Source organism: Psittacula echo, assembly GCF_963264785.1.
Source record: "Psittacula echo genome assembly, chromosome: 1".
Lineage (NCBI taxonomy): Eukaryota > Metazoa > Chordata > Aves > Psittaciformes > Psittacidae > Psittacula > Psittacula echo.
Window position 1 is genome coordinate 104492503 of NC_137735.1, and position 22463 is coordinate 104514965.

General features: G+C 36.8%; 1 protein-coding gene across 17 annotated transcripts in view; it reads left to right on the forward strand.

Annotated features, from left to right (window-relative positions):
- Window positions 1-21930, forward strand: part of C2CD5 (C2 calcium dependent domain containing 5) — a 64132-nt gene extending 42202 nt beyond the window's left edge. For 6 of the 17 annotated variants that reach the window (XM_080627862.1, XM_080627864.1, XM_080627853.1 and 3 more), the window contains 16 exons: window positions 1074-1265; window positions 2665-2851; window positions 3873-4037; window positions 4360-4500; window positions 5238-5301; window positions 6383-6444; window positions 7492-7590; window positions 11006-11095; window positions 11857-11944; window positions 12999-13085; window positions 14597-14647; window positions 15426-15479; window positions 15665-15766; window positions 16604-16794; window positions 19612-19758; window positions 20473-21930. In XM_080627862.1, the coding sequence (XP_080483988.1) occupies window positions 1074-1265; window positions 2665-2851; window positions 3873-4037; window positions 4360-4500; window positions 5238-5301; window positions 6383-6444; window positions 7492-7590; window positions 11006-11095; window positions 11857-11944; window positions 12999-13085; window positions 14597-14647; window positions 15426-15479; window positions 15665-15766; window positions 16604-16794; window positions 19612-19758; window positions 20473-20604 (1852 nt within the window). In that variant the 3' untranslated portion in view covers window positions 20605-21930. The remainder of the gene's footprint in view (window positions 1-1073; window positions 1266-2664; window positions 2852-3872; window positions 4038-4359; window positions 4501-5237; window positions 5302-6382; window positions 6445-7491; window positions 7591-11005; window positions 11096-11856; window positions 11945-12998; window positions 13086-14596; window positions 14648-15425; window positions 15480-15664; window positions 15767-16603; window positions 16795-19611; window positions 19759-20472) is intronic. The other 11 variants (XM_080627861.1, XM_080627860.1, XM_080627863.1 and 8 more) reach the window with 3 other exon arrangements.
- The last annotated feature ends 533 nt before the right edge of the window (window positions 21931-22463 follow it).

A 22463-nucleotide genomic window follows, 5' to 3' on the forward strand; every position in this document is an offset into this window, starting at 1 on the left:
TGTAGTCATAAATAAGGCTATTTATTACACCTTAGCACTTGCGTGGCGTTTTCCATAAATAACCCGGCCACCATAGTATTATTTATTATTATTTTACTTTGTTAGCAGGAGGCCATTATCTGCTTGTATAAATAGACTTTTGAAAACTGTAGCCAGAAAAAAAAATTGTTTCTACATTCATTATATGATGGAGAGAAAAAATTACCGTGTTCATAATATGAAGAAAATCGCATTTTTACCAACATATGTATTTTTGATGCTACTAAAAGTTTTGGTATAGATTAGAAATGCCAAAGAAAGGTAAAACAGCTAAACAGACAAAGCCTGTGTTTGACACAAAATATACTTGCCAAAGTCGATAATAACTAATGTTCCAAATCTGTCAGATTTGCTTAAGCATCTCTTCAAAATTCACTGAGAAGGATTGTTTATGCAAAGCAGAATAAATTTGCAGTGATGCAGTTAGCCTATGCTTTCCTTGTTCATATTTTTACAGTGGTTATTCCTAGATATTTCATACAGAAGAGTGGGACTAAGTGTTCTAAGTGAATAACAAGTTTTACCCAATACCTTATATTAGGAAATAATCTTGCTATTCTTCTTAAAATGTTAATATATATTGTGCTGCTTCTCAGTAGGATAGTTGATTTGTTTATGTTCTGCTCATTAGGTTTGTGTATGTTTTTGGACACAATCCATATAAGACTTTTCGTTGTAGTTGGTACATCAGGTTCTCTGTACAACTGTTGTACCATGACTACATTTAGAAATCGTAGTGCCTAAAGCCAGCTCAGTAATGTTTCAGGTTTATAGAAATTGCTGGTCATTGTATGTATCATTTTTTGATCCCTGTATAGCAAGTTTAATGCAAGTTTTATTTATGGCATTTTTTCTAGTAGCGTGCAGCCTAATTCTGTTCTTCTGATTTATAAAATGCAGTACTTGTCATGTTGGTATAAGGTAGCAGTGTATGATTTTTATAGGTATTTGTAGGTGTTTATACACATGTGGATATTGATCATTGTTAATACCATGCAGATATTTTAAGTATGTTCTCCATAATGTATTTTTAGGATTGAAGAAACTTCACCACCAGGTTGTGGATTTTGCCATATACCATATGATGAACTGAACATGCCATTCCCTGCTCACCTCACTTACTGTTACAACTGCAGAAAGCAAAAAGTTCCTGATGTTCTTTTCACCACAATTGATCTTCCTGTAGAGGCAATAGTTATTGGGAAGGGATGTCTTATTCAAGCCAGGTATCTATAAAAATGTTTACCTAGTCAAGTTTTGGAGATCTTTGAAAGAATTCCTCTTGTTAAAATTCAGTGTATCATAGAATGGCTTGGGTTGGAAGGGATCTTAAAGATAATTTAGTTCCAACTCCCCCGTCATGGGCAGGGACACTTTCCGCTACACCAGGTTGCTCATCAAACCTTGATTAATGACAGTGTATTAAGGTACAGGAGGAACAGGAGGATAGCCTTCTCCTCTCCTGGTTACATGTTGTGTCTGTTGATAGACAGTCTGGTGACTTATTCATGTTGATGAACGTTTGATGTGGTCATACAGCTATTGCACAGCTGCAGCTACAGCTGGTACAAAAGCTATTGATGTCCATAACTGGGCAGCATCTCTGTAGAATTGTTGGCTGTGTACAACTTATGCTATGGTATTTGAACTTGGAAAAGGAGATAAGGTGGTTTACAGTGGGAAAGAAAGAGAGTTAGCTATGTACAGTCTGTATGGGTGGCTAACTACATGGATAAATAACTGCATGGTTGGGCTGAGAGGTAGTGATGTATGGTTCGTAACTGGTCTGGATGGCCATGACAAGTGTAATAGTCTGCAGTGGGATCTGTCCTGTTGAACAGCTTCGTGTTGTGAAGGGAATGATATACTGCATTCTCTTCGAGTTTGCCAGTTACACCAAAATGAATGGCACACCGGACAGTACGATACCTGTTCAGTTTTGCCCTGCGAGAGTAGCATGTACACCAGAAAACTAGAGCATGTTCACTGGTGGGTCACTAGAGGGGTAAGGAGCACCTGGACAATTAAATGAAATTGTGGGTGCTGAACTTGTTCAGTCTAGAGAGAGGAAGAATTTAGGGGGACCTCATAGCAGCCTGCCGGTATCTATTAGGAGGTTATGGAGCATATGTATAGCCAGGTCTGCATAGTGGGAAAGTGAGAGATTGGGCCTAAGCTGAAGCAAGAGAGATTCAGAGTGAATATAAGGAAGAACTACTTATCCATGAGGGCAATCAGGTATGGAGAAGGTTTCTTAGGAGGTATGAAATCTCAGTCTTTGGGGACTAGACATAACTGGATAAAGCTCTGAGCATCATGGTCTGAGCTTAGGGTTACTTTCTGTGTTGCCTGTTCTTATTGTTAATATAAAGATGCAGTTTTCTATTAAAAATGGAAATCAAATCTTACTTATTGAGACTCAGTGCCTCAATCTGCCTTGATTTTCCTGATGAGAATTTAATATTTTACAGGATTTTAAATTACATTGAAAAAGAAACTGATTGTATCAGGTTATATAACGAAACAGAAAAAAAGAAAAAAAACCCTGTGATGACTTTTCAGTCTTCACTTCAGTCCATTAAAACTGTTCATCTGCTGATGTCATATACTGTTTCTTGCTGTCAGGTTATGTCGTCTAAAGAAGAAAGCTCAAGCTGAAGCAAACGCAACAGCTATCAGTAATCTCTTGCCATTTATGGAATATGAAGTGCACACCCAACTGATGAATAAACTGAAGCTGAGAGGAATGAATGCTCTGTTTGGGCTGAGAATTCAGATCACTGTGGGTGAAAATATGCTGATGGGGTTGGCAGTAAGTATGGTTTTAATCTTTGGATTATTTTGCTTTCTTAAAGTATTTTTTCAGCACAAAAAGACATACAGGTGTTGTGGAATACAGAGTAACATAACATTATAAACATAATAAATGAGGTCATGGAAAGGAACAAGGTGTCTAATTGTTGACAGTTCAGGGCAGACTGTCTTTCAGCACCAAAGAAAGAATTACAGAATCTCTTGAAACTCTGTTAGAGGACAAAATTATTAGAAAAGGGATGAGAGAAAAATAAATGGTTTAATGACAAATTACAGGGAAATTATGGTGTTCTTCAAAGGTCATGTCAAAGAGATCCCTGTACTTCAGGTTGTATTAGAATTTCATTACAAATAAGGTAAATAAAGTCTTAGTAAATCTTCTAGTTTGTTGTTAACAAAAGAAAGGTCTGTTGCATCATCTTTGATGGCACCGAAGAAGTAAATGATAGATCAGGAGTGTCTCACAGATAGTCATGAAGTGTTCATTAACAATATTTTCTAACCTCATTCTGTCATGTGGGGTTAGAATAGTGAAGTATGCTGCTTCTTCCTGCATCAGTATAAGATGATGTTTAAGTAATATAGACTGGCTTGCATTTTCTTTTATCTGAACTGTTGATCTGTTTTCTGTAAATGAAAATGGGATTGTCACAACTTCAGTGATACTGTAAATGGTTTGGCCAAGTCTTAAATCTTTGAAGCCATCACTTGCCTAAGCAAAACATATTACAGCAGAGGTTTTAATTCATAGTTTGTTTGGAATGCGTAGGTAAGTTAAGGACTCCGTGATGGAAAGAACCCATGAGAAGGAAGGGCTTTATTAAAAGGATAGCGTGGGGTGTTCGGTTTTTTTTTTTTTGTAAGTGAACAGAATAGAAAGATAACGGGAAGAGATGATGCTGTAATGTGCATGTTATGGTGCTGTACATTATAGCATAAGCATCATGGAAAACTTTATATGAAAATACTAGAAGTACATGTTTATGTAATTGTAACTTTTCTTAATGACTTTTTAAAAGTCTGCAACAGGTGTGTATCTAGCAGCTTTGCCAACACCTGGTGGTATTCAGATTGCTGGGAAGACTCCAAATGATGGCACCTATGAGCAGCATATATCTCACATGCAAAAGAAAATAAATGATACGATAGCAAAAAACAAAGAACTTTATGAAATTAATCCTCCAGTAAGTAAAGCTTTTATATTCTTAAAGCATTCTGAGTCAAACAGATATATACCATGTATATCCATGAATTCTTACTGAGCTAATAATTCAGAATATAAGTTGTTTTTTAATAGAGATACAGATTCTTTTCACTATATTTTGCGAATATATATTTTTCAGGTCTCTTATGTCACATAACCAAATCAGTTTGTACTTATTTAGATTTATTTCTCAGTAAAATTATTTTCTGAATATTCTGATTCTTAGAACTGTTAACATTGTTTATAGTTGAAATTATTTCTAAGCTACATAGAACAACTGTTAATTTGTATATCCTTTTTAGGAGCTACCTGAAGAAATCATTGGGTCTCCCATTCCTGAGCCAAGACAACGTTCCAGGTTATTAAGATCTCAGTCAGAAAGCTCTGATGAAGTTACAGAGCTAGACCTTTCACATGGGAAAAAGGATGCTTTTGTCTTGGAGGTGATGGATGTTTTTAGTGCTCCTTTTCATATTTCTCTTTTCCTGAAATATATATGAAAATATGGAGTAAACTTTTCTCAGTTATCTCCAAAGGCAGTTGTTAAATTATATAAAAATTTTTGATTTTTGTATCAGTGGAAAATGTTAAGTATTGGATTTCCATTGTCTCTCTTTTTCTTACTGTAGCAATATCTGGAATAAAAGCTGATAAGAAATGCCCTTCTGTGTACTTCAAGCAGGAGTCATGACTCATCCAAAATTTAGATATATTTTTATAAGCATTGAGCTTCTGTATTGTCACACTTAATGGCAATGACTTACGTCTCATTGGAATAGGCAGAGAATGATTACGTCAGTATAATACAGACCTTATGAAAGCTCCAGTAGCCAAAGGTCCTTAGCTGGAAAAAGTTGTAATTTGTTGTGTGGAACCTTTGGCATTTTAAATTGTTTTTAAAATTGTCTTTTTATCATTTTTGTCTTACCTGTTGCAGTTTCTGTGTGTTCTGGGCACATTGCTTTATTTTTAATACGATTTAATTAAGAGAACTATTTTTCAAGTGTTAAGCATGTAATAGGCTGCTAGCTAAGATTTACGGGTCTGGTTGATGGAGTCCTTTTTTAAAATCTCAGCTTAATTGCCTGATACAGATCTCTTGATGACAAAGTTCTTAAATTTTTCTGAGACATAGGAGCGAAATAGCAACATGATTTTTAGCAATTACTCTTTTTTCCAGATTGATGATACAGATGCAATGGAAGATGTACATTCTTTGCTGACAGATGCTCCACCACCTTCTGGTATAGTTAAAACAATATTTTTCTGATTTATATTGTAGGCTGCAAAACTGTAGAATCTTACAATGGTTTTGGTTGGAAGGGACCTTAAAGATCATCCACTTCCAACCCCCCTGCCACAGGCAGGGACAACTTCCACTAGAGCAGGTTGCTCAAAACCCCAGGTTGTATAGGCCCTACCAGATTTATCTCTTTTGTGCCCATTTAGCTGTATCTTTAGATTTTCAGCATTGCCTATTGGCTGCTTATGACTTTTCTTACCCTGCTGTTTGGTCATTATACCTTTTTTCTTTTTTTTCTTTTCAAGTCTCTGTTTAGTAAGTGCAAGATAATTGCACTCATTCCCTAGGTAGTATCTTTAGAGCATCTGTATGCTCTGTGTCAGAGATTAGCTTTTTTGCTTTTCTTACCACACCAAGTTTCCTTATTTGTACATAGTTTGTCTATTAGAAACTAGGCAGAGCACTCATGGATTTTGGATGTTCATCCTTCCTACAAGAATTCTTAAGTATGCCTTGATCAGAGCTAAAAAACTTAATTGAATGCCGCTTCTTGCTCAGGACCAGCTAGTCAGGAGTTTCTTGTTTTGTGGCTTCTACAGGAGTGGTTGTGTGAGCTGCTCGGGGAGCTTGTCTCACCAAGGTAGTCTCGGCATTAACTGAGAGTTACCCAGTCTCCATGTGGAGTAACTGTCACTGTTGCATTTGATGCGATTGTATCTTCTTTCATGTTCCTCAACATGATGACATTGGTGGCCTTGCTTTTTGGCTGTTGAAGAAATATTTAGACTAAGAATTCTGCAGTGAATTAGGGTTTCAGAACTAAAGCTTCATCTTTCTTATCCATTTTTTTTTCATTGTAGTATGAATAACAAAAAGCATGTGTTCTTTTTGTATGTGGTATTGTATCCTTAAGATGCTATGTCTGTTTTTTGAATGTTGGTCTTATTTCTGGTATATTATTCAATATTGAAAACATGAGGGAAAATAGGTACAAAACATCAAGTAAGATGACATCTGTTTCTTTAAAAGTATTTTTATATTTCAGTGAGCAACGCAGATTTCCCCAAATATTTTCATTACAGGTTTTTACAGTTGCAACACAGAAATTATGCCTGGTATAAATAACTGGACACCGGAAATTCAAGTAAGGTTATTAAAAGAAAATTATTTTTTTTAATTTCAATTGTGTTGAAATATCCTGCAATACTTAAATTTTAAAATAAAAATAATACATATTAGAGATCATTAAGTTTGAAAGAAATCAAAAAGATACTCATGTGTTAGAAATAAAAGCAGTATTTTGGCAAGAAAAATAGGGTATGAGAAACTTTCTTTGTGGGTTTTTTCAGTGCAGTCATGTAACAGAGAACCTGGTACAAAAATACAAAAATTGGAAAATATTCACAGTAAATATGAACTTTAAGGGTTTGGGCATTTTTAAGAGCTTGACTAGATTTTGACAGCTCTTACAAGAAACAAATTGCTGACTGTATTACTTAGTATGAAATACTAATATGATAACATTAATAGGCTAAGAAGAATTAGATAAAACCAGTCTGGTAAGTAGAGAAAAATTCTATTCATAATTAAGTTTTAAACACATTGGTCATGTTTGGATGACACAGTTCAGTCTCAGAGAGAATGAGTTAAAACAGATCTATTTAATGAGCTTTTACGTCTGGTTGGCACAATGCAAGAATGCTTTGCAGAGGCACAGCTCAAACCTGAAAACAATATGACTGCCCCAGCAGCATACTGTTAGGTTGGTGGGGTATCTGTGTACCTATATGTGACATTCCATTATTGCCCACATGATTGCACACAGTTAACATATTTTTTAACAGGAGTTAAAAAAAATATGTAGCTGGTAGGATGACTCCTTTATGACCCAAGTAAAAAAAGCATAGAGTATTTCTATCTTCCTTAATCACTTCTTTAATATATATTCATATGCATTAGTTCACAGAAAAAATTCCATGTTTGTAGAATTTAATGAGCAATAAGCATTTTACTTGACTTACTATTTCTGCAGTGTTTTTCCTTCCTTTCCATCCCTCTCCTTATCCCTCACTCTCTCCCTCTCCCTCACCATGTTAAACATTATTTGTCTTCTTTCTGAATTTGTTTTGTTTTTAATAACATAGAGGCACATCCTGGGAAAAAAATTAATGTGCGTTTGTTTCTAATTTAGATGTTCACAGCAGTAAGAGTATCCAGACTAAGCAATGTTAATCTAACAAATCAAGCTCTTAATAAGAACTTTAATGATCTCTGTGAGAATCTGTTGAAGGTAAGAATCTTATTTCAGATATTTATTGAATATTCAAATGGCAGTAAAGTATCACACAGTATCACACAGTATCACACAGTATGTTAGAGATTGGAAGGGACCTCAAAAGATCTAGACCAATCCCCCTGCCAGAGCAGGAACACCTAGATAAGGTTACACAGGAATGTGTCCAGGCAGGTTTTGAATGTCTCCAGAGAAGGAGACTCCACAACCCCCCTGGGCAGCCTGTTCCAGTGTTCCGTCACCCTCACTGAGAAGAAGTTTCTTCTCAAGTTTAAGTGAAACCTCTTGTGTTCCAGTTTGTACCCATTACCCCTTGTCCTATCATTGTTTGCCACTGAGAAGAGCCTGGCTCCATCCTCGTGACACTCCCCCTTTATATATTTATATACACTAATAAGGTCACCCCTCAGTCTCCTCTTCTCCAAACTATAGAGACCCAGCTCCCTCAGCCTCTCCTCATAAGGGAGATGCTCCACTCCCTTAATCATCTTAGTTGCCCTGCGCTGGACTCTCTCCAGCAGGTCCCTGTCCTTCTTGAACTGAGGGGCCCAGAACTGGACATAATATTCCAGATGCGGTCTCACCAGGGCAGAGTAGAGGGGAAGGAGGACCTCTCTTGACCTACTGACCACCCCCCTTCTAATACACCCCAGGATGCCATTGCCTTTCTGGGCCACAAGGGCACAGTGTTGGCTCATTGGTCATCCTGCCATCCACTAGGACCCCCAGGTCCCTCTCCCCTACACTACTCTCTAACAGGTCGTTCCCCAACCTATACTGGAACCTGGGGTTGTTCCTGCCCAGACGCAGGACTCTACACTTTCCCTTGTTATATTTCATCAAGTTTCTCCCTGCCCAACTCTCCAGCCTGTCCAGGTCTCGCTGGATGGCAGCACAGCCTTCTGGCGTGTCAGCCACTCCTCCCAGCTTAGTGTCATCAGCAAACTTGCTGACAGTACACTCAATTCCCTCATCTAAATCATTGATGAATATATTAAATAATACTGGTCCCAGTACTGACCCTTGAGGCACTCCACTAGATACAGGCCTCCAACTAGACTCCGCCCCGTAGACTACAACTCTCTGGCTTCTCTCCTTCAGCCAGTTTGCAGTCCACCTCACTATCTGATCATCCAGACCACACTTCCTCAATTTAGCTATGAAGATGCTGTGGGAGACTGTGTCAAATGCTTTGCAGAAGTCAAGGTAGACCACATCCACCGCTCTGCCATCATCCATCCACGATGTTATTTCCTCATAAAAGGCTATGAGGTTGGTCAAGCATGACTTCCCCTTGGTAAAGCCATGTTGACTGCCCCTCATAACCCTCTTATCCTTGATATGCCTTAAGATGGCACCAAGGATAAGGTGTTCCATCACTTTCCCAGGGATGGAGGTGAGGCTGACCGGTCTATAGTTACCCGGGTCCTCCTTCTTGCCCTTTTTGAAGACTGGAGTGACATTTGCTTTCCTCCAGTCCTCAGGCACCTCTCCCGTTTCCCAAGACTTGGTAAAGATGATGGAGAGTGGTCTAGCAATGACTTCCACCAGTTCCCTCAGCACCCGCTGGTGCATCCCATCTGGACCCATGGATTTATGGATGTCCAGATTGCTCAACTGGTCTCTAACCCATTCCTCATCGACTAAGGCAAACCGCTCCAGTGACCTGACTTCATCTGAGGTCTCAGGAGTACAGGGCTCTTCAGGACTGCCTCTGGCAGAGTGGACAGAGACAAAGAAGGCATTCAGTAACTCCGCCAGCTCTGTATCTTCTATCACCAGGACACCCATCCCGTTCATGTCACCAGGACACCCATCCCGTTCACCAGTGGGCCTACATTGCCTCTGGTGTTAGTTTTATCAGCTATGTATTTGAAAAAGCTCGCTCTGCTGTCCTTGACCCCTCTCGCCAGATTTAATTCTAAGGAATTCAAGTAAAATCAGGCTATACTGAAAATAACATTTTCTTCATAATTACTTTTCTGAATTAGACTACAAAGTGTCTGTGATTAGTGTGTAAGTTACTCTAAAGATAGATTTCTCTCAGTATATTAAGGATTTCCAAAGTTTTTTAATCTGAATGAGTCTTTTGACTAGTAGCATACTCTAGGAAGGGAAAGACTGTTACACAGTACATTGCATTTTACCTTGACATTTCATAGAATAGTAGAATGGTTTGGATTGGAAAGGACCTTAAAATCATCCAGTTCCAACCGCCCTGCCATGGGCAGAGATGCCTCACCGTAGACCATGTCTCCCAGGGCTCTGTCCAACCTGGCCTTGAACACTACCAGGGATGGAGCATTTACCACTTCTTTGGGCAACCTGTTCCAGTGCCTCACCATCCTCACAGTAAACAATTTCTTCCTTATACCTAACCTGAACTTCCTTTGTTTAAGTTTAAACCCATTACCAATTGTCATGTTGCTACATTCCCTGATAAAGAGTCCCTCTCCTGTATCCTTTTAAGCTCCTATCAGATGTTAGAAGACTACTACAAGATTACCACACAGCCTTCTGATATCGAGGCTGAACAGCCCCTATTTTCTCAGCCTATCTTCATGTGGGAGGTGCTCAAGCCCCCATATCCTCATGGCCCTCCTCTGGATTTTTCCATGTCCCTGGTATGTTGAGGACACTGGAACTGCACACACTACTCCAAGTGAGGTCTTACAAGAGCAGAGTAGAGGGGCAGGATCACCTCTTTCACCCTGCTGGTCAGGCTTCTTTTGATGCAGCCCAGGATATGGTTGGTTTCTGGGCTGCAAGCGCACACTGCTGGCTCATGTTAAGTTTGTCATCAACCAGCACCCCCAAGTCTTTTTTCTCAGAGCTGCTCTCAATCCTGTCTCTGCCCAGCCTGCAGGTGTGCCTGGGATTGCTCCACCACAGGTACAGGACCTTGCACTTCGTTTTGTTGAAATACATGAGGTTGGCTTCAGCCCACCTCTCAAGCATGTCAAGGTCCCTCTGGATGGCATCCCTTCCCTCCAGTATATCAACTGAACCACACGCCTTAGTGTCATTGACAAACTTGCTGAGGGTGAACTCAATCCCGCTGTCCATGTCACCGGCAAAGGTGTTGAGCAGGATCCGTCTCAACACTGAACGCTAAAGGACACCACTCATTACCCATCTTCAGTTGGACATTGAGCCATTGACCTCAACACTGCTAATTCCTTATCCGCTGGGTGATCCATCCATCAAATTTATGTCTCTCCATTTTAGAGACAAGGATGTCGTGTGGGGCAGTGTTTAATGCTTTGCACAGGTCCAGTCACACTTCTAATTCTTCTTCAAGAAAAGATTAGTGTGATTACATGATTTCTACTGTGAAAGAGTTTTAATTAGTTTCTGAAACAAACCATACATTTTTTTTAAAGAAACACAAATAATGTCTTGTCTTCAACAGAGCTTGTATTTTAAATTGCGATCTATGGTTCCCTGCTGCCTTTGTCATGTGAATTTTACAGTTGCTCTACCAGAGGATGAATTAGTTCAGGTGAGTTAACTGCTTCTTTTGACTTTCAGCACATAGGCATGCCAGTTTTAGCCTTTAATGAACATTTGCTGCTCAGAGTAAGCTAAGCTAGGATTTGATTTACTAGTATGCCTGATGAATTCTGAAGTAAAATTTAAAGACATGTTAGGTGAAGAAAAAGGAACCTGTGGTCACCAGTTTTGAGAATCACGGGACTACATGGTATATTAGGAGCACAGTGCATCTTAAGAGTATGTATCTTTTTAGTTGGATAGTGAACAAAAAGACCTCACTAGATATGCATTAAAAGGTGTTATTACATGTGTACAAGAATATGGCACACTCCTTTGCTAAATATGCTTTCGTTACATTTTTTTTTTCTTGCTGCTTCAAGGTGATGTGATATACTATTTTTAAAGAAAATGTTTTCTTTAGAAGTACAGCATCATTCTTGTATTCAATTAAACATCTCTTTCTCTCTTACAAATAAAATGATAATGAGCTTTTATGATTCTTTTTTTATGTCTGTTCACCAGGAAAAAAGGAAAGAATTCACGAACAAAATCATAAATGGGGGACAAACACTGTCAGGTTTATGTTCTAACAATGGACTTTAGTATTACCTTTTATGCTATCCTGTGAAGGGTTTTTAGTATGTCTACTTAGATGACCTTTTTCAGCTATTATTTTTCTATGTAAAAGCTGGCTTGTTTGCAAAATTATTTTTGCAGATTGCATGAGAGATAAAGTTGCCTAACATGCCATATATTTCTGATTTGCAGATTGCAGTCACAGCTGTTGCAATTACATATGACAAAAACCAAGCATTGCAGACCAACAAAGGCGCTACAGAAAAATCACAGCAAAGAGGTAAATGTTGAGGCATGTAAAGATAAGAGATAATTTTCTTTCCTTTTTTTTTCCCCCCAGTACCTAATGAGTTTGCATTTTAATTTCAATTACATATACACATTTTTAGAGGGATGTACAGTAAAATCATAAAGTTATAACATGGAGTTTTTTTAGAGTTCATAAATGTGACCTCCAGTAGGATGAATTGTATATGAAGTATTCCATATTTACTTTATGTAGTTGACAAACTCATAGTAACCTGAAGAAATGCTAAGTATTGCCTTATTCCATGTACCATCCTTCTTTGAATCATTTTTCTCTAAAGAATTAGTGTAACAGATGATGACATTCCCATTGTATTTTGAAACGTGATACGAGTAATTAGAGAATACTTGTTCTCTTAAGTAGCAAATTTTGTTCCTACTTCAAGAAGGCAGAAAATAAATTATTCATAATTCTTCAGAAAACCTCCCTAGAACCCTTAAGTAGGTCAGTAATATTTTTGGAGATCAGTGAAGCATATAGCATTATAGAGGGAGTAGAAGAGACTGCTGCAATCTGCATATGTCATCTTGCTAATGAAGCACCATCTTAAGCTAGAAATCTGTGTATGCAATCTGGATATCTGAATTTAGACAGAACTTTGAAGATACTCCATTCTGAAGAATGGAATTAGGTAGTTAGAGCCATATGTTTCTAAACCATTAGTTATACCTTACTTCAGTAGTAACAGTAAATTGTTTTCTTTTATGTGAAATAAATTGCTGCTATTTAATATATAGTTAACTCGGCTCCAGCTACAGAATCAAACCTAAAATGCATGAGTTGACGTAATATTTTTTTCTGAAAATGCTAAATAAAATTCTGTTTACTAGAACATGAGTTCTGTTCAGTTTTGCAGCTGGATTTATTGTTAGACACGTAACTGTCCAGAACTGCATCACTATAGGCATATGTTGAGAAAATTTGTTCTGGTCAGACTTTGACTAAATTGAATCTGAAGTGCTTGCTGTTAGTAGCTAATCTTATTTTGGGGATTAATTATCAATTGGGTATATTTTCTTTGTTGAAGCATCTACAGACACTGAAGAACAGCTACAGTTTCCATTGGAACTTTGCTCTGATCCCCTTGCTTCTCAACCATTCTCACCAGCTAAAGGTCTGTTAAATGGCAGAGTGCTGAATATTGTTTTCTAGTGATTCCGAGTTCTGATTTTTCATTGTTGCAGTAGCTTTAAAATATCTGTACTGTGTTACATGCTTCAAATATTCTTTGTTACCTAAGCATAATGGATATATTCATTCCTAAAGCTGATTTTTTTGCGAGTTACATAAGATGGGTTTGAAAATCATTCTGTGTATGTTCCTTTGTAGATTACCTGTAGCTCCTCTGTCTTTGCTTTTATAGTATCGAAAATGCTGCAAGCCACTGGGTGTTGCACGTCATTTGACTCAAAGAATTATATATTACTTAATAGTTAGGTTTGCCTCATACTGCTTTACTTCTGCAAATGGCCCATGTAAAAGAACTCCATGTATTGTCAGCCTCAGATAATCTTCTTGTTTTCATGGTGGGAATTACCTTATCTAGCAAACACTGCTTGTTCAGCTGAGCAAAACTGCATACATTTTTTTTTTTCTGAAGTGAAAAAAGCCTAAATTTGCAAAGTAAATAATTTGTGCAGTGCAGCTTGTTTTAGCTGTTAAAACAGTCGCTTTATTTTACCTGTGATACAGCTGCGTTTCAAGAATGGTTGTCACAGTTCTCGTGTGATTGTATTAAAAATTAGGTGGTTATTCACTGAAATCATCTCTTTACTTTCTCTGTGTTGTTGGATTATCTATATTATTAGCCACCAAAATGGCTAGTGATAGGCAATTTCGTATCTGAGAATTATTGTAAATGTTCTTTTTAGTAAAGTATTAGTGCTTCCTTTTTGCCATTTGCATAGGTTGCATAAAGGAAGGTGCCTACCACATTTACTTGTATTTTCAAAGGCCAGTTTAATTTCAGCAATAATATTGCTTTGGTTTTTTTTTATTTATTTTTACTTTTTGTGCATTTCTGTATCATTAACTTTTAATTGGTCACATTTGATGCTCTTAACCTTTGATTTTCTAAACGAGGAGCTAGCCAGAAATTCCTGACCGGTGTCTTTTTCGCTAGACTATGCTACTTGTATAATGGGCACTGACCAGTAGAGGGTAGCCTGTTCACGTGTATCACTTTTCCGACTGTTCTTCACATTCCTTATTGTACTGTATGTAGCTTTAGAGGCTTTCAACTAGATAATTATTTATTATATTTATTATCTGTCATTTCTTCACAAGTGAACTCTAGGTTTAATTATATTTACCCAGTGGCTTATTTAATATGTTGATAACTTTTTCACATAATTACCTTAAGATTGTTATTTTAAAAGTGTTTGTATACAACCTTATATAGTAAGGACCTTTAGTAAATGATCATATGGCAAGGCAGATTTAGTGAAGTTAATTATTTATACTAATTTATTATATGTTATCCAAGTTCATCATATACTGCATATAAAAGAAGTTTTTCCTCATATTTTGCTCTAAAAATTTCTTTTTATAAGAACAAAGCTGTTGTCCTGTACTACATGACTCTGCTCATATATTACCTGAATGGGATTAATTTTGTCTTATTAGAAGTCCTGGAGGGTGCAAGTTCTCACACAGGTATTCCTGCGGCTCAGAGAGGTGAGTTTACTTAATTTAGCCCTACGCCAGAACAGAATGAGCATTCTTGGGATATTGGTACACTCTTTTTGGATGTGTCTTAATCCAGGAAGTGTTTACTAGTTAACTGAGAATGCATGCTCTGGTGTGGCTTAATGATATAATAATATTTTGATGTGGTTTTTAATTACAAAAGTCAGATTTGTTAATAAGTGTTTCTATGTCAGATGCATTGATATCACTTTATCTGACAGAAAGTCCATGAGAGAGAGCTTTTTTGCTTGTGTTAATTTGAAGTTAGCATGAGTTCCTTCTGTTTCTTCAGGATAATGAAGAAACTGTGTTTGCAAAACCTTTTTTTTTTTTTTTTTTTTTTTTTTTTAAGACGTGCAAACACCCTTGCAACTAATAACAAAAGTCGTAGCAGAAACAACTCTACTTCTCACTGTAATGATAGGGGAGGGGAGAGGGTATTTTGAGATGGAATGGTGGGGAAATGAGGACAGCATTTTGTAAGGAAAATTCATTTGTATTTAAAAGTGAGGTGTTGTTTCAGCTTGTGACTCTTACCCTCATCACCAAAGGTTTTTTTCAGTCTTTAGGTTAGATATTGATAAAGATAGTTAGGAAGTTTAAATCATTATCAGCAGCTCTTTGTCTTGAGGAAAAGAATAGCTATGAAAACTAAAATTAAACAAAGCTTAAATAAACTTTAAAAAGCCAACCTTAATACCTAATATGAGATTAAAATAAAAATCTAGTATTAGTCGTTAATGACTGTATTTGCATGTTTTTTCAGTGATGAAGTCCCAGTCAGGCAGTTGGTTCACAGCTGGGACATCACCAGAAATCGGTACACTGGTTTGGACAAATCAAACCTATACAGTAACTTTTCCTTCAAACAGACCTGGAAAGGGATGTTTGTTCTCTCTCAGACACAAATAATTGCTTCCTCAAAAGGAGCATTGAGATGAGCAAGAGACATCATCCATATTTTTTTCTTTGTTTTTTCTTTTGTTTTTCTGTCTGTGTTTTCAGCAACGTCAGTTGATTACAGTTCCTTTGCAGACAGATGCAACAGCTGGATAGAGCTCATTAAACTGAAAGCTCAGACCATAAGGCGCGGATCAATTAAGACAAGTAGGCGGCTGTTTCTACCACGTTATGATAATCTGAGACATATCTCTGATTTCCCAGTGGTGAATAGGGGAGTTCCCTGCCCAGCAATAGTATTGCAGATCACGTGTAGAATGACTACCTGAGTGTGAAAACTGCCGACATTATTGTCTTTGTAAACTAATACAGAGTTTATGGACCAGTATCATAAAAAGCAAAATGCAGTATTTCTGTTCACTTAGTAAAATTTAGTTATCGATAAATGTGTACGCCTACTAATTATATAACATACACTGCATGGATGTAGGTGTATGTATGATCTTGGAAAAATTTTGGTGAGAAACAGGAAGCAATCACCAAGGTGACAGTCAAGGCAATGGTCACTAAATTAGCAAGTGGTGAGTTATTTTTCAGTAGTTCTTTGGCCACAGGTCTGACTATCTTGCTTAAATTAGCAGAGATTAATATCTGTTTTAATGGAAAATGCTGCACTGGGGAAACACAACAACTTTCACACTTCCTGTAATTTGTTCCTCCAGCAGAATATGTATTCCAAAATGTTGGCACTTTTTTCTTTACCTTCACTTTATAACTGATTGTTGTATGTGCAGCTACTCGCCTCAATGTTTTCCTTTGCAGGAATGCCACTCTTCCAAATAAATTCCATTTCAGCTTTTTGTCTCCTTTTGCATGCATTGCATGATAATTTCCTTTCTCACATGGTATGGCTGAGCATCACAGGCAGCTGAATGTTGTCACCAAGCTATTTGGAAACCATAAAGAAGAGGTTTTGTGCTTTGAAAAACAGTAATCAATCTTACTTGATAGTTACTTGCTCTTCATTTTCTCCCGTCTTTTTAGCTGCTTCACTTGATAAAGCAAGTCCATTGGCTGAGGGGTACTTACGGCACCGTTCTGTTCCATCATGCACCAATTCTACCGTCTCAGTTGTTAAGATGACACCTCTTTCTTTTCTACCTGGGGCAAAAATAACCAAATATCTTGGAATAATCAACATGTTTTTTATACGAGAAACCACTTCTTTGCGTGAGGTGAGCTGTGTATCAGGGATTAGCACTTTCTGTTAATTTTAATAATCAAAGGTAAATATCTGAAGAGACTTGAGTTTGGGGTATGGCACAGCAAGGGAATAGAGTTTTTGTCACTTGAGGGTGGGTGCTGAATGAGAAATAAGTTGCATTTGCTGCTTTTGATATAGAGCATGTAGAGCTGCTTTGTGTTTAGCAATGTTAGGAAAGGGCTACTGAACCATTGCCATTGCTGTTGAATTTGAATATAATACTAAATCAATGAGTTCTTAAATAGAACTATATGGAAATAATGGGCTTTTGACCAACAACAGTGCTAGTTGGGATTATTTGAACCCTAAACAGATTAATTTTAAATGCTAAAATAATTCCGTTCTTCTCTCATTTAGTAACCTCAATGGTGAACTTTCACAGAGCACTTAGATTTCAGAATTCATTGTTTAATACAAGATGTCCTGTATCATATTATTGTTATGCTGATTTTTAATGTTATAATATATGCATTCTGAGTAAGGTAGCTCTGCGTGATGAACATCTAAAAAGCAAGCCATAGAGTATATAACTTCACAACCAGCTTAGGGGGTGTAGCTAGTGATACTCAAACAATGATTTCCAGTCTGGATCTGGACAACAAATCCTGTGAGCATGCCAGAATGCAAGACATGTTCCTTATCATTTTCATGTTCTTTTGGGAAGTAGCATCTTTCTGGTACAATTTCTGGCCACAGAAATATAATGTACCTCTTACCTGGCTTGTCAGTGATGAAGTGTATGCTGTTTCTTGCTAATTACAGATTGATAAAATTACAGAGCAGAGGTTAATAAAAATTATCAGCTCTCTAAAGAAACTTAGATCCAGACAAACATCTTGTTTCGATCTTGCGAATTATGGCCTCTTTTAACTTGAGCAGTATATGTGAAAAAGGCAGCATTTTCAAAAGGATGTATATGATATATCATCAGGGAAATGGTTATATGACTCTTTTGTACTAGCCACAGCTTATGTGAATACAAATTAGATAGCTGATAAGCAAGTGTTGGTGTTTACAATAGCAGAACTCAGCGAAGGTAGGTTCCTCAAGTATTTGATTCAACTCCTCCGTGAAGTTGGGATGGTTGTAAAGTTTCTGCAATAGTGTCAGTGTGCTATTTCCAGCACCCAGGGCAGCTAATTTACATATAATTTAGCTGCATAGGCCAAGTCCCAGACCACTTTTAATACTAGTTGCACACAATTGCACAGAGGCTGTAACGGAATCAAAACAGAGCAATCATCATATCTAACTCAAGCAACTTTCAGATTTTCATATTCTACAGAAAAATAATTAGCAGCATTTGTATTTGTGTTGCTTTATATTTTTCTTACAGTAGTTTACAGGATATTGAGGCCCTATGAACACTTTCATAAGCTGAAGTATATACCAAACACTGTGCTTCAAAAATTAGTGAAAATTTTAAGTCAGATTTATACATTACTCTTAGGTTTTGTTGTTTACAGGTAGATATTCATAATCTTTTGTTACCTGTTGTCATCACAATTTGTATTAGGTTTATAATATTGCAGATTTTCTTTTTCTTCCCTGCTGTAATTGTTAAAACACGTGGACAAAATCAAAATTCCACAAGGAATGACAAACTTGCATTGCAATTTTGATTTTGGGCTGCAGTTGACTTCACTCATGCTTTATGCTTGGATTGGTGAAATTATACTTGCCCTTTTGTTTAATTTTCATCCAAAGTATGTTTTCTTATGATTTTATGAATCTGTTCAGGGTAGATGATACTTCTTCCAGCAGATATGAGGGCAGCCCATGTTTTTTGAAGTTCAGCTTAGCTACCCTCTTCTTCTACCTGCCTCTTCCATTTCTCAAGTGGCATGCACACTTGTGGGAAGTCTAGAGATCTTGCCTTTGATTTTCATTTTGAAATTTTATAGAGGTTTTGAACCAATAGTGAGCTCTGTTTGATCAGTTTCTTTCTTTATTTTTTTTCTGTGGATTTTGTGGGTTTTTTGGTTGGTTACCTGTTTATTGTGTGTTGGGTTTTTCCCTGCAATGCGGTTGCTCACATTCTTTGATAAGGATTATCTAGAAAAAAAAACATACTTCATTGTTTTCCTTCTCCTTCTTTCATAGAAATTAAAATTATTCAGCTTGTACCAAAGAAGTAAAAATCCCCCAAAAGCTCCTTCAAGTCAAAAATCCTAATGAAACATGATGGCTACATGTTCTTTTGGGTTTCAAGGAAGGGAAAAACAACAACAGACCAGCTTGAATAGCTTGCTTGTCAAGTAGTTACTTTGTCCTTTGCTTACTTTGTATTTTGAAGGATAATTTCTTTACTGAATGTTGAGAGCTACTGACAGATAAAGTTGCTGTGATGGCCGCTTACAAGTAATTTCCAAAAAGTCTAAATCTCTTTTAATCCTCGGTGGAAATTATTCTTCATCTGCTTCCCAGTTAGCAAAAAAAAAAAGAAGGGCACTATCCTCCTGATGGAAGAAGAAAAATTATTATTCAGCTGTCAGTGAAGTATTAAATGCAGACGCGTAGAAATGTCTGAAAAGTACACGTATGTGTAATATAGTGGCTGCAAAAATTGCCAGTCACAAACTAATAACCTTGTGATTCTTTTCCTCAAACAGTAAGTTCCATTGGTCTGATTTTTCGCTGTGACCCATTTAGCAGTGAATGGCTTTGAAGTTCTATGCAGTATACCATTTAGGATTCACTGAAATATTGAGCTGATAAAAGTGTTAGAAAAGTATCTAGCATCTTGTAGCTATAGCTAACATAAAATGTAATTTTTCTTCTATTTCAGGAGGGTGGTGTCAGTGGTTTTCTCCATGCTTTTATTGCTGAAGTGTTTGCAATGGTGAGAGCTCACGTTGCAGCTTTAGGAGGGAATGCAGTTGTCTCCTACATAATGAAGCAGTGTGTTTTCATGGAGAATCCAAACAAAAATCAGGTAAATTATGATCTGAAATAACAGTGCTTGTTGTGATTAGTATGATGCAATTGAACATTTTATATATTTGAAAAACAGTGACCCTGTTATATCTGCATAACACTTCTGGATCTTTCATCATAATGTTTGGTTAAAGAAGTCAAGAGTGTTCTTGAACATCTGAGTTAATACAAAATTATGAATATGCTTCATAAATACCCAAATGGGTAAAAATACTAAGTTTACTAAAATGAAGTAGATTATAGGAAATGATTAAACAATTGTGCTGAACTTATTTAGCATCTGTGATGTTACAGTGTTAGGCTTTGTATCCTGACTCCATGTAAGAACACCTGGATTTGCTGATATAAAATGCTCTATTTTGGACAAAAAGGGAAAACACTTAATTGGTAAAGACAACACCAGAATATGGTTGTTTTGTTACATGACATATGTTCGAAACAGTAGTGAAAGGAAGTACAGCTATCCAGATATTTCATTTGTGGTGGTCTTATGAGAATCTGTCTACATGTTTGAGAGCACACAAGTGAGTGAATATAAAAGAAAATATGGTAGAGATTGCCTCATTAATAAATTCTAATAATTTGTCCTTCTCCTGATCTCTGACTCTTCTGTTATCTGTGTAGTAATATCTAGCAAATATAAGTAAACATAAAATATAAATAAAATGTATTATTTCATGTTTGTAACAATTTATTGTCTTTTCTTTTTCAGGCACAGTGTTTAATAAATGTCAGTGGTGATGCCGTCATCTTTGTACGTGAATCTGAGCTAGAAATGTTACCAGTCCAGCCTTCTACAGCTGCTTCTCAACCCACAAGTATGGGAGGAGATGTCACAACATGAAGACAGAAAAAATTAAATAATATCTGCCAAATATAAAGATTATTTAAGATGTGGGAATGTTTAGGTTTGCATCTTCAAAACTGGTATCTACCCATAATGTTAATAGCCAAAATCTGAGACAATCACTATCCTTTGTCCTTTAACTTTATGTAATAGTCAGGGTAGCATATCATCAGGTATGCTGTCATGTGTTTGTTGTAATTACAGGCCCCTGTGAAACCTAGGAGCATGGATTGAAATAGTAAGCATCACATGGCATTGTGAAAGTGAACAAAAATTCTGTTGCATTTTTGAGCTGTTGAACAGGACCATCAGAAGCTGTAATTCAGAACCATTTCTGAGTTTGCATATTGTTATTAGCTGAGTTCCAGCTCTGTTTAAGAAATAAAAGATGAGTTGGGGTGGGTGGGAGATACTGAGAAGCCTGTGTTGGCAACCGTTGCTGAAGGAACAAGAGAAAGACTAAGAACATGTGAGCTGAAGCTTGAACGTACATCATAGAGTGTGAGGAGGAAGAGGCAGCACCAAAACATTACAGTTTGAATTTCTTCACTCTAAAAATATTTTTAAACTGTTTGTGAACTGCTGATTTATTTTTCTAAGGATTATTGCTAAGCAGCAAGTGTTTTGGGTGGGTGTTCTGGGGTTTTTTGTTGTTCTTGGTTTTGTTTTTAATAAGGTGCCAGACCATGATGCAGACTTCCTAGTCATTCCTGTGGTTAAAAAAAAGAACAAAAAGTTCCAAAGTGTGTTTGGTGCTATAATAAGATGTTCACTTCCACATTGACAAGACAAATCTTTTTTTAATGTAAGATTCTGTGAAAGAATTGCCCTGAGGCTCATTTTCTTAAGGCATGATCTCTTGCAAGGATGACATAAACAGTCTTCCAAAAGTCATTTATACAGAGGTAGTCTCCAGCTTTCTTTCCATTTAACAAGTTGGCAAATCTTCGTTAATAGGAGATTAATGTATGTTTGTGATGCTGCTTTCTGCGAGTGGAGGATTTTGTTGTTTGGTTTGGGTTTTTTTCCAGTACTGTAGCTGGGAAATAAGGGTACTGCAAAGAAAGGAAATATGTCATTTCCATTGAGTGTCTGAAAGGTGGTGATGTTCTAAGATACAAAATGCAGACTTTGATTTGAAGATGCATTCTTACTTAATTCTGACAATACCACACATGGAACTTGAACAAACATGTAAACTTGAATGTAAATATTCTGCTTGCAAAGGCATGATTATTTGTTAAAACTAATTATTTCATTGTAAATGAGCATGGAAATCATTCTTGCACATTAAATTTCTTTACAAAATTAATTGCCTTTTGATATGTGTAATAGTTAAATGTGTACACAGTATACAAACGAAAGATGTCCCCCCCATTCTCCTCAGAAGAACATTTTTGTATAGAATGTTACAACCTGATTATTTAAAATTTGTTATCATTATGTTGATTATATTGAATGAGGTGCTTAGCAGAACATTTTACTCATACAGTTAATTGTCTTTTCTAAATTCTGTAGCAGTTGCAACTAAAGCTGCCATAAATTAAGTCACTGGTAAATAGTTGCATCTCTTGATTATTTTGCAAGGCAAATCTTGTTCCCTTTGAAACTGATGGCAGAATATTAATAACTTCAGAAGGTCTTGGAGCTGACACAAGAAGCTGTTTTCAGCATAAGTGCTCAGCATGGAAATTATCTCTGAAGTAGCACATTGAAGTTGTGGTTCCTGATTTTTTTTTTTTCTGTCCTTTGCTGGTTTGGTTTTGTGGTTTTTATTGGTAGCTTCTATGGAAGTATTAATGCCATCTTTTAATTTCTAGCTATTTAAAAGGTCACAATTTCTTCTAGTGTATTTC